The sequence below is a fragment of the Molossus molossus genome, unplaced genomic scaffold (genome assembly GCF_014108415.1).
Source record: "Molossus molossus isolate mMolMol1 unplaced genomic scaffold, mMolMol1.p scaffold_m16_p_11, whole genome shotgun sequence".
NCBI classification, from domain to species: domain Eukaryota; kingdom Metazoa; phylum Chordata; class Mammalia; order Chiroptera; family Molossidae; genus Molossus; species Molossus molossus.
This window is the reverse complement of record NW_023425346.1, coordinates 50,522,131-50,534,738: the sequence shown is the minus strand read 5'-3', so window position 1 is coordinate 50,534,738 and position 12,608 is coordinate 50,522,131. Positions and strand designations below refer to the sequence as shown.

Below are 12,608 nucleotides of genomic sequence, written 5' to 3'. Positions count from 1 at the left end.
ATGAAATGTCTAGAATAAGCAAATCCATGGAAACAGAAAATAGCTTAGCGCAGAAAATAGCTTAATGGTTGCCAAGTGATTAAATGGGGGGAGGAATGTGTAGTACTTGCTAATGGGCATGGGATTTCTTTTGGGGGTTAATGAAAGTATTCTGGAATCAAATAGTGGTGATCCATTCATAACTTTATGAATATACTAAAAACCACTGAAATGAACACTTGATTATTTTTTATTTTTAAAAATTTATCTTTATTGTTAAAAGTATTACATATGTAATTCCTTTTATCCCCTGTTGACACCCTCCTGCCAGCTCCTGACCGCTCACTCCCCTCACCTTCACCACACTGTTTTCTGTGTCCCTTGGTTATGTGTATATGCATGTAAGTTCTTCGGTTTATCTCTTCCTACCCATCTCACCCCCCTTTCCTCTGAGGTCTGTCCGTCTGTTCCCTACTTCCATGTCTCTGGATCTATTTTCTTCATCAGCTTATTTTGTTAATTATAGTCCACAAATAAGTGAGATCAAGTGGTATTTGTCTTTCTTTGACTGGCTTATTTTGCTTAGCATAATAGTCTTCAGGTCTCTCCATGTTGTCTCAAAGGGTAAGAGATCCTTCTTATAGCTGCAGAGTATTCTATTGTGTATAAGTACCACAGCTTTTTTTTTTAATCCTCACCTGAGGATATTTTTCCATTTATTTTCAGATAGAGTGGGAGGGGTAGAGAGAGAGAGAGAGAGAAACATCGATGTGAGAGAGACACATTGATTGGTTGCCTCCCTCATGACCCCGATCAGGGCCGGGGATGATCTGCAACCGAAGTACAAGTCCTTGGACTAGAATCAAACCTGTGACTCTTGGTCCATGGGCTGATGTTCTAATCACTGAGCCAAACCTGCCAGGGCTATGTACTACAGCTTTTTAATCCACTCATCTGCTGATGGACACTTGGGCTGTTTACAGATCATAGCTATTGTAAATAGTGCTGCTATGAACACAGGGGTACATAAATTATTTCTGATTGGTGTTTCAGACTTCTTAGGATATATTCCTAGAAGTGGGATCACTGGGTCAAATCACAGTTCCATTTTTAATTTTTTGAGGAAACACAATACTATTTTCCATAGTGGCTGTACCAGTCTGCATTCCCAGCAGCAGTGTACTAGAGTACCTTTTTCTCCACATCCTCACCAACACTTGTTGTACATAGAAAATCCTAAAGACTCTACCAAAAAACAAACAAACAAACAAAAACTAGTAAATTTAATAAACGAATTTGGCAAAGTAGCAGGATACAAAATTAACCTCCAGAAATTGATGGCATTTCTATACTCCAATAATGAACAATAAGAAAGAGAAGCAAAAAAACAAAAAAACCCAAAAAACAAAAACCCATTGCAACAAAAAAATTAATATACCTAGGAATAAACTTAACCAAAGAGGTAAAAAAACCTGTTCTCAGAAAACTATAGAACATTGAAAAAAGAAACAGAGGAAGATATAAAAAAAAGTGGAAGCATATGCCATGTTCATGGATTAAAATGTACACTTTAGAAGGTGAATTTAAAAAAAACTAGAGCTGCCCTGGCCGGTTTGGCTCAGCGGTTAGAGCGTCCGCCTGCGGTCCGGAGAGACCCGGGTTCGGTTTCCGCTAAGGGCATGTACCTCGGTTGCAGTTTGTCCCCGGCCCTGGTTGGTCGTGCGGGTGGCAGCCACTCGATGTGTCCCTTTCACATTGATGTTTCCCTCTCTCTCTCTTCCTCTCTCTCCCTCCCACTCTGTCTGTACAAAAAATGGAAAAATTTCCTCGGATGAGGATTAAAAAAAAAACAAAACTAGAGCTTTATGATACATAAATTATATCTCATAAAATTGTTATAAAAAATTAAAAGAAACAATCCAAATGCCCTCTTTCTTGCACCATAAACCAAATAATAATAATTTTTGGGTATGACACCTGGGCATAGGTTTTTTGTTTTGTTTATTCTTTTTAGTATACAGCCAGCATTGAGAACTATGTAGGAGATGAAAACTTGTCAGTGATTTAGTCTATGTGGCTCCTTTTTTCCCTAAGCAAAAACAAAACACATGAGGACATGAATTCAAATCCTGGCTAAATTTTAAATTTCATTTTAATAGATTCTGATTTTTATTTGTCTCTTCAGTTTGAGTGTGTGCGATGTTGCTTCAAATAACCTTAAAAAAAAAAAAAAAGAAAAAGAAAAAGAAAGAAAGCAAGTAGGTAGACAATTTTTAGCATATCCCCAAATGATAGCAAAAATATGTGCTGAAATTGGAATAAAAAACACAAAGCAATTAATTGTTTTAGAGAAATTTTGGAGAGTCTTCTTTACAAAGTTGGTTCTTAATGCTTTTTGGTCTATTTCTCAGGTAGTTGTAGTTGACTTGAATTTTAGTTCTAGCTTTACTTACCATCTGCTCAGTGATTTTAGGCCTCACACAGTTCATTCATTAAAAAAAAAAAGAACTGTATTGTCATGTGCCAGGCAATGGGGTTATATATACTGGGAAATCATGTATCACAGCTGTGCTCGCTGCTCTCATGCAGTTTATGACCTAATTTTAGTTTTTTTTGCTTAAAAAGTGAAGACATTGAACTAAAAGGTCTCCAGATTATTTAATCTTTTATTGGGCCAGCATAAAGGTAGAAGATGGACCAGAGAGAGAATTCTTGTGGGTCTCTTCCATCTTCTGGGATTTAAGGGAACAAATATGCAAATCTCTTGAAGGCTGTTCTTAAAATTTGCAGTGAAAGATACATTAACTCTTTGGGTTACAATTTCTCTTACCTCTTCATCCTACCCTTGGAATGGCTAATAAACAAAGTCAAAATGTTTTAAAACATTTAAATTTCTTCACAAAAGTCTGTATCACAACTTTAAAACAAATCTATTTGTTTATCTATGTCAGGTGTGAAAAAGCCATTTCCAGTGTACCACCCAATCAGAATGAACACAATTAATCATAATTAACATCCTAGGAATCTCAGTACAAATTAAAAAATTCCAAATGCATAACTGTGATGCTCATGCCAACAGAAGACCATATTCTACCTTCCAAGAGAAAACGTGCTCCAAGATTCCATTCAAAGGAGATGAAAATACCATCAAATTATCAACTTTAAAATTCTTGGTATAATTATCTCCCAAAGAGCTCCTACATCTTTGCCAAGAGAAAACCTTTACTGGAGATCTGTATATTTTGTTAATTATTATATTTCGATTTTAGAAAAAAAGTCTTTATACCATTGTTCTAAGCAAATTATTTTTTTCTCCTCCAGAAAACAAGATTTTGGTGAAGCAGTCACCCATGCTTGTGGTGTACAACAATGCTGTCAACCTTAGCTGCAAATATACCTACAACCTCTTCTCAAAGGAGCTCCGGGCATCCCTTTATAAGGGAGCAGATAGTGCTGTAGAAGTCTGTGTTGTGAATGGAAACTACTCCCATCAGCTTCAGTTTCACTCAAAAACAGGATTTGACTGTGATGGGAAATTGGACAACGAAACAGTGACATTCTACCTCTGGAATTTGTCTGTTAATCAAACAGATATTTACTTCTGCAAAATAGAAGTCATGTATCCTCCACCGTACATAGACAACGAGAAGAGCAATGGAACCATTATCCACGTGAAAGGTAACATGCAACTCTACTAAAGTACCACTCTAAATTAATAGTTTTCAAGTGTGGTCTTGAAAACTAGGTCATGTTTGGTGGTGGGACTGGATAATCCCAAAGAAGGGAGACTAAAGAGGAAGTCTACACATTTTAAGTTAGTGATATTTTGTATATTTTGGTCCCTTTCACATTTTTCCACAGTGTTCAGAAGGAAAAAAAAATGTATTCAAGTGCCACTCCCATATCATTTAATCCACTCTATTCTATTTTTCAGAGAATCAGATTTGTCAGTTTCAAGGAATTCCTACGTCTTACAAGATATTTTGGGCACTGCTGGTGGTTGGTGGAGTCTTGGCTTTGTATAGCTTCCTAGTAACAGCGGTTCTTTGGATTCACTGGGTAAGAGAAGCATCAATGCTTTTATGTAAACTTTTCTACTGCACATGCAATCTGATCATGTTCAAGAATTTTGCCTATATAGTTTATTTTCTGTTTAACATGTGATTTTTATTATTTCTTTTCTTCTTGTGAGGTTTAAATAGGTTCTCTTTTAGTCTGTTCAAATTTATCTGAGATAAAAATCTGACAGGCATTCTATTTTCCAGAAGGCATTGGTTAGGAGGCCAAATAATAAAAAAATTCATGGTTAAATTAGTGTGGGGGTATTAAGGGAAGTTATATTTTTCCCTCCCCATTTGCAATATCATTATGACATAAAATAGTTTTAATATGTACATATGTATAAAAATCAAACAACTTGGGAATCTAGACAACTGAAGTCAATGAACAACTTTGGTTCAGGGTCAAAAATCATGAGAAATTTGGCTACTGAAATTGTGCATTCAAACCTAGCAAAGAAACTAGGTCTGTTTATCTGAGTCATATTTTTATCTCCTCAGAAGCAGTTGCATTTTGTGAGGCCAAGTATAGTACTGTCATTATGAAACTATAATGAGAATTAGCCTTTTCTGAGCTCTCAACACTAAATTGGAGTTTAGCAACTTTCGCAAATGTTCATTCAATAAACTTGGTGTATATGTATATATATATATATTTTTACCTCTGCAGCATTGAATTTTTCACTGAGGTTTGAGAATATCATGATAACCATATCTACTGTTAAGAAGGTACCTCCTTATCAAGGATCTTTCCCTTACTCAGGGACTTCCTGTTCTTATGTACACATGGGGGTATAGAATAACTGTGTATTGATTCCATTTTGTCTTTAAATTTTTTTCTAAAAGTTAGAGGCATGTATGAGTCACTCCTTCAACAAGAAATGTATACTCCTCAAGGATAAAGTACTATTTCTCTTTATATTTGCCACCTATCTCTTTATATTTGCCACTTAAGTATTAAGTATGTTTAATGCTTAATGAATGCTTAAGTTCATAATCTCCATAAAGGCCAAACTAAGGACTGAAATAAACATGTCTGAAGGATAGCCCCATCTTCAAGGCATATGCCATACATATAACTAATTTATACATGGGTCAGAGATTTCTGGAAGCCATGCCATGTGAAGCCATCCTATTTACTATACAGTCTTGGTGCTGGGAGGGGTTGAGCAGCCATGGGTTCACAGCCATGCCAATGATAGATATAACCTGGGATGCTCTTAATCTCTTCTTGACCTGTTTGCCTCTTAATTGTTCTCCACATACTTCTCCCATTTCAGAAGATCCTTGGGGTATTCTAGACATTGGTCATTCTGTCTGTTGCCTAATCTGTACCTTTTGCAGGGTAGGGAACCAAGTGGCTGCTTGTTCCTGGAAATCCTTCACACTAGATAACATCTTGAGAATTTGCCTGCCTTGCCTTCTTCAAGTTGCCCAACCCTGATGGGAGCTTTTTCTGCTGTGAAATATTGGCTAAGTTCTTCTTCTGATGTTTGTTGAGTCCCTTCATCTTTCTGGATCTTGGTCCGAGGTCCCTTCCAGCTTTGAACTACTGAGGTGTTTGCTAATGATTTTAGAATTTAGACTCTTAATTCTTGTTTTTTTCTGATCCCATTGGGAATCTCAACTTCTTAACTTAAAAAGCCAAGTGTAGTGGCTTTTTGAGTACCCTTCCAGGACAGGTGCTCCCCTGTAATATGCTGACCTAGGTCAACTAGTTTTGCAGGAAGTAGTTTTGGGAACTGCTTTAACTTTCAGTGGCCAGAAGGGTACTGATTATCATTTAAAACTTATTGTAACTATGCATTAGAATATCAGTTACTGTAATCAGGCACTAACTTGCTAAGTGACTCAAATCAACCAAAGGGACAAAAGTAGCTTCTCATTTTCAAGGAGTTTCAACAATTTACTTTTAACTCAGAAACAACGTAGACACTATGGGTTTTTCTTTGGCAGTACTACTAATTCCCAGTAGGGTTTATCTTGCTTTGTCTTAAGAAAATTTATTTTGGTCTTATTCTGTCTCATAGGATCCCTGTAAACAGGGAAGTTCCAGTGTTTGATATATCTTATCATCTGTGGCCTCTTGTAGTGTATTTGGTTACTCTATAACTATCTTTTATTTTTATCTCAGACCTAATTAGTTCTTTGCATTCTCTGACCAAAAGAGTGTGAAAAAAACATATATCTATATTTCATAGAATAATGTAGCATTTTTACACTAGGCCCATCTTTTCTTGCTGTTGTTACTATTTAAGCAACTACCACCTAGCTGATCTAGGCAATCAGACCATTAGGGATCCCTACAGTTTAGTTACTTCCTGGGTACTTTTTGGGGATCTTATTTTTGGCTGGACTGCACTGTGCTTTGGTATAAGTTGCTGTTTTCCGGAACTTCCTGAGGGCTTGTGATGTGCTACTGTAGGCAGATCTAGGCTGAGTGGGTTTCTGGGAGCAGCTGCAGATTCTATCTCAGTTCTTGACCTATTGCTGACAGTTGAATAAATAAAGAGCTCCCCTTGACCAGGCTGCCACAAACCAGCACCTGTTACTCTCACTCAATCCTTCATTCACTAAATTGCTTTGTGTATGCCTTGTGTCATGTTGCTATTCCCAGTAAACATGGACAAGGGCTGCAGCAAAGGGAAGGGCAAGGGAGGTGGCTCCTGACATTGGATGGTGAAGGGGCAGAGTAGATGACCCAGTCACACAGACACATGAGGTGAGTACTGCAAACATACGTGCATATGTTAGATGCACATGGACACTGTGGTTTCTGCATAGTGTTTCCAGTTATGCATGTGTCATTTCCATACTTCTGTTGTGTTTCAAGTTAGGGTGATAATGACTAAATCCACCATCTGATATCAGCATGAGGGTAGGCATGGGAGTTGATTGCAGCAGGTCTTTCATACTCTTTGTGTGCAACCTGAAAAACCCAGAACCAAAACATCTTAATTATTGGGCTCTCTCTACCAGCTATAGCTTTATTTGGATGTCTGGAGACTGTCATTTGGGAATCTGGCAAGTGGAATCTTCAGGGTTGGAATAAGTACTAAAATTCTTCCCAGGGTATCAGAAGCAGCCTTCCACATTGATTTGGGGATAAATATTTCCATGTCCTTATTCCTGTCCTGCTATAACCCTGTGGCCAAGAGAACTCTTGCCTTTCATTTGTAGAAAGGATATACAATCAGCAACCCGCATGCACTTGAATTCCATGACTTCCTCTCTCTGAATGAATCTCTCAATTATGTGTGTTTAATGCTATCCTCTTCTTAGTTCTAGCTAGATAACTCATCCATTATCTCAAGTCTCAAATGACTAAAGCAGAATCCATAACATCCCTCAAATACACTTCTCCTACTGCCTTACCGTATGTCTATAGATGAAACACCATCCTTCTAGTCACTCAGGCTCAAATCATCAGTCATCTTTGGGTATGAGCAAGAGGGAGGAATCAAGCAGTCTAACAATGATCATACTAATTTGATGATACATTTTGTATCTATTGCTTCCTTTTCATTCCATTTTCCTTTTTAATCCTCACACAAGGATATTTTTTTCATTTATCTTCAGGTAGGCTAGGAGGAAGGGAGAGAGAGAGGGAGAGAGAGAGAAACATCAGGGTGAGAGAGACACATTGACTGGTTGTCTCCTGCATGACCTGGCCAGGGCTGGGGACGAACCATAACCAAGGTACGTGCCCTTGACCAGAATCGAACCTGGGACTCATTGGTCTGCAGGCTGACGCTCTAACTACTGAGCCAAACCGGCCAGAGCTCATTCCATTTTTTTTTATGACCAGATTCTAAATTAGAATTTCTTAGTCTTGGCACTATTGACATTTTGGGCTGGATGATTCTTTGTTATTGGGGGGCTGCTCTGTGCAACGTAGAATATTTAGCAGCATCTCTGGTCTCTACCCACCGGATGCCAGTAGCATTCCTCCCAGGTGTGACAACCCAAAATGTATTCAAACATTGTCCAGTGTCCCCTAGTACAGGGGATAAGGGAGCTGGAGGTGGCTAGAATGAGGCTTAGGAGGTCTGGCATGGCAACTGTGTATATGTAGTGTCACTCACTGAGAAGAGAAACCCTATGAGCGGACCAGAGTTCAGGAAAAGATCTTGAGTTTTGTTTTGGATGTGTTGAGTTTAAAATCATTTTGAAGTCTAGTCCAGAGGTATAAGTTTGGGTGAATAGATGATAATTGAAGCTGTGAATGCTGATGAGCTTGCCTGGGGAAAGAGAGGATGAGCAGGTAGAGGAGAAGGCCTAGGACAACTGTGAGAAGCTCTAATAATGAATGGCTAGTTGGAAAAGTGAAGGAGGCTGAAAAGAGTGGTCAGAGAGGCAGAATGAAAACATGGATGGTACCATCTCAAAGGCAGCAAAGTTGAAGAGTGTTTCAAAAGGGAGAGAGTAATCAATAATTAAGAATGTTGCTGCCCTAGCAAAATTTGCCAGTGGTTAGAACATCGGCCTGTGGACCAAAGAGTCTCAAATTTGATTCTGGTCAAGGGCATGTACCTTGGTTACGGTTTGATCCCTGGCCCTGGTTGGGGTCGTTTGGGAGGCAAACAACTGATGTGTCTCTCTCACATCAATATTTCACCCTGCCCCTCTCTCTTCCTCCATCCCTCCTTCCTTCCCACGCTGCTGAAAATCAATGGAAAAATATCCTTGAGTGAGGATAATAATAACAATAATAATGATAATAATAATAATAACAACAAATAAAGAATGTTGCTGAGAGTTCAAGAAAATGAGGACTGAAAACATGTTAGTCATATTTATTGATGTGGAGGTCAATGTTTTTCCAATCTTTCTTTAACACTTGCTCATGAACCTTTGACAAGGAAGGTGTGAAGTGCTTAGGTAGAAGTGCATGAAAATAAGGCCAGGGCTGAAGTAATTTTCTTACTTATTTATGCAGGTGTTCACATCACTCATATCCAGTATATCTACTTATGCATCAGGCCTATGTGAAATAGACATTTCTTTACATAATAGAGAATTCTGAATCCAGAAATCTGGATGGTTTTCTATTATTAGAATTTTATGGGTCTTTTATCAAATATATAAATTTCACAATCATATTGATGCAGAGAAGATGCTCCTTAATCAAAACTTTACTACGACTCACGGGAGTGTAACTCTTGCTCCAGGGAGGTATTGTCCTACTTTTCTTGCCCCTCCTAGAAATATGTTCAGAGGGAGCTGAGCCTGAGAACTAAAGATAAGTGATTCTTTTGTCTTTATAGAAATGTAAATACATATAAATAAATAGGAATGTAACTAGTTGCCTAGAACTATCTTACCATTAATTTGGAATCCACTGCTATGAATTTATGATTACTCCAGACTCTGAAGGGCGAAGGTCCTCTTGGGTTAATTATGGAAAAAGAGTTTGTTAAGCAAATAACTAAAGTAAGAAGATTGTGGTGGGGATGCTTAACCTTTGGAAAGGAAGAAGGGCCTTCAAGAGTGTTTATATATCAATATCAGATATGTTAATTAAATGTGGTTTTGAAATTCAGATTAAATGACCTCTTTGAGAGTAACAGGGGTGCATTTCTCTAAAATACTTTCTTTGATTCAGATTTTTCAAGTTAATATAGAAGAGTCCAAAGTGGTTAAGTTTGATTAGTCATGGTCCAAGCCCAAGGTGCTTAATGAATTCTGGTGTTCAGCATTATTTGACAGTCCATGGTCTGAATAGCTGCCCCCAAAGTCTTAGAACTCCTCTCATGACATCTTCCTCCATGTTCTCTGCCCTTCACAGTACACTTCTCTTTTCTGCAGATAAATAGTAAGAAGAACAGGATCCTTCAGAGTGACTACTTGAACATGACCCCCCGGAGGCTAGGGCCCACCCGCAAGCACTACCATCCCTATGCTCCAGCACGAGACTTTGCTGCCTACCGCTCCTGACATGGCCGCCTATCCAGATGCCAGCCGGCTGACATCTCTTCATCTGCTCAACACCACTGCTCTGGATAGGAAAAGACCACCTCATCTTCAGCCGGCCACCTCAGGCCCTGTTATGCCACAAATGCCAATTTTTCTTGACTGACTAGACCAAATAATATCATTTTGAACTCTGGAATGGAGTTAAAGAATATTACTATGGCAGGCTAAATCTTGCAGCGTTATGACCAAAATTCAAACTTGCTATGTATTTATTGACTAGATTGAGAGGTTAGGGTAGAAAATATAAAGTGAGTGAATTCTGTTAGCCTTAAAATCTGCTTACAATTTACTCCTTTCTTCACCCCCTGCACATGGTCAAGTGAAGTGTGATATTGAAGGACTTTATAGATGGAGAAGAAAGGTTAGGAAATCATTTCTCGTTGATTAAATCCCCATTTAGGATGGGAATAGGTTAGAGTGGAGGAGGAGGGTAGAGAGACTTGAAAAATTTTAAAACCATAAAACACTGTCTCTCACTCATGAAATGAGCCACTTAGTTCCTATTTAGTGTTGTTTTAGTTTTAGTTTAGAAAGATATAGACATTGTCTTTGATGAATTCTGGTCATATTTAGTCATTTTGACCAATGGAATACCTTCAAAGCAAGGCAAGGCAAACTGACTTGCTTTTCTTACTCCCTGTGATGGAAATTCAATGTAGTCTTCACAATATGATTTTAAAAAATAATAAAGTAGCCCTTCCACACCAAGAAAGAATATGTTTGGAAGTACAGCCACCTGATGTTAAATTATTTAAATATTATGAAGGGTTGTTTAGCACCACATTCCAGTCAACTCCTATAGGGGGCTTTTCTGTTTCATATATTTCAGGTTTGCACAGCTGGTCTCTTTATTGTCTGTGTGTAGATCTGAATTGGAATATTAAATGCTCATCCATAGGAGAAGTGATGATACTGTTAAAAAGGGATGTTAGCATTCATCAGTGTGTGGGGGAAAAGTCCCAAGAAACTTCTGCTGAAGGAGGGAGAATAGAAGGAATGAGTTGATTCTTGTCATGTACTGAGTGACTGGCTGGTGGAAAATTTCCAGAAGATGGCCAGCTGAAGGAGTCCTAATAAAAGCTTCTTTACAGAAACTTCAGTGCTTTAGGGCTCAGAGCTCCAGAACTTTGTGGGTCCAGGTGCCTGTTTACCCTGGAGGTCCATTGACATGGACAAGTATTTTTGAGGTCTTTTGAGACAGCGTCCAAGTTTTCAAGATACCCTGTAAGGTTTGCCCCTGGAATGACCGTAGATATTTTTCTACCTCCAGTTTGGGTTGACTGGAGTACCTGGTGACCTTGAAGAATGGCTCTACTGCTACCTTTTTAATTGTTCAGTGCTTCAATTTATTCAGATGTTAGAGGAGTCTAGGTTTTAGAGGCAGACAGACCTGGTTCAAGTCTCATTGCTAGTTGACCTAAGGCAAGTAACTGTCTTTCTAAGACTTTCTAAGTCTTTCTAAGACTATGGTTCTTCAACCATAAAATGGAGATAATGATCACAAATGTCTGTCCTTCTACTGTAATTTCCTTCAGGATATGGCCCTAGTTTGTCTTTCTTTATACTTGTCCCTGGCACTTAGTACCATGCCTGGCATACAATGTTAGCTATTATTATTATTGCCAGATAGGTCAATTGTGTGTAAAAATTAAACTGGGCAACACCCTGAGAAGGGAGAGAATATTATAACACAAATTTAAACCCACTATCCAGGGATGAGATGCTATAAAATTTGAGAGCTTCTTAATTTCCACCATTATCTTGTTTTGGATTATTTTAGCTTGCAATGAAAAGGACAGCATTCCACCTCCCAGCTTTCTGTATATAAAGAGGACTTCTTTAATTTTTTTGCAGTCTGGGGAGAGGTATGACTATTATGAAAATAATGATTTTTAAGTGGGTTTCCATTCCATAAATTTAATTGATCTAAAGAATGCCAAACCCAAGAGTACCTGAGTGACAGAATAGTTGAATTTAAGCTGGCACACGTGTCACATCGCCAGTCTCTTGGCACACAGAGTTCTTTAATCCAAGTCATCAAATTGGATTTGAAAATGTTAGAGCTATAGAATTTGTAGAAAGGGCAATGACAAATAAATAAATAAATAAATAAAATTAAAATGGAAAGATCTGATCTTTGGCGACAACTGGTTTGATTTTCTGATGGGAAAAATGGGTTCACTAAAGATGAATCACACTTTAGATTTTTCTTACTCACTTTGAACAGAATCAAAGGAGAATGTTAACAGGGAAGTCCTTTCTCACTATTAGTATAAACCAAGAAATGGTTTAAAAACAGTGGTTGCTTTTACAGTTTCAGATATGGTAACTATGAAGAAAACAATGTCTTTTGCTGCTTTTATTCTAAGAGTTTTATATTTAATATTTCTATAAGTTTTTATTGTGAGCTTGCTTATTTTGGGCTGAGCACACCAATTTAAAGAGACCAAGTATACATTATGTTCTATGTATTCAGTGATAAAATTACTGAACTTCCATGTGCCTGTTTTTAAATTTGTGCTTTAATATTGTCTTTCAAATCAGATATGCTTCACTTTTGGCAACAAAGCTAGAGAAAACTTGCTATTTTTTAAA

The 12,608-nt window shown here is 37.9% G+C and overlaps 1 protein-coding gene across 1 annotated transcript in view; it reads left to right on the top strand.

Annotated features, from left to right (window-relative positions):
• The window catches only part of CD28 (CD28 molecule), a 38,432-nt gene extending 26,140 nt beyond the window's left edge, over positions 1-12,292 (top strand). The window contains exons 2-4 of the mRNA XM_036253892.1: positions 3,301-3,657; positions 3,914-4,038; positions 9,846-12,292. Of these exons, the coding sequence (XP_036109785.1) occupies positions 3,301-3,657; positions 3,914-4,038; positions 9,846-9,974 (611 nt within the window). The 3' untranslated portion in view covers positions 9,975-12,292. The remainder of the gene's footprint in view (positions 1-3,300; positions 3,658-3,913; positions 4,039-9,845) is intronic.
• The last annotated feature ends 316 nt before the right edge of the window (positions 12,293-12,608 follow it).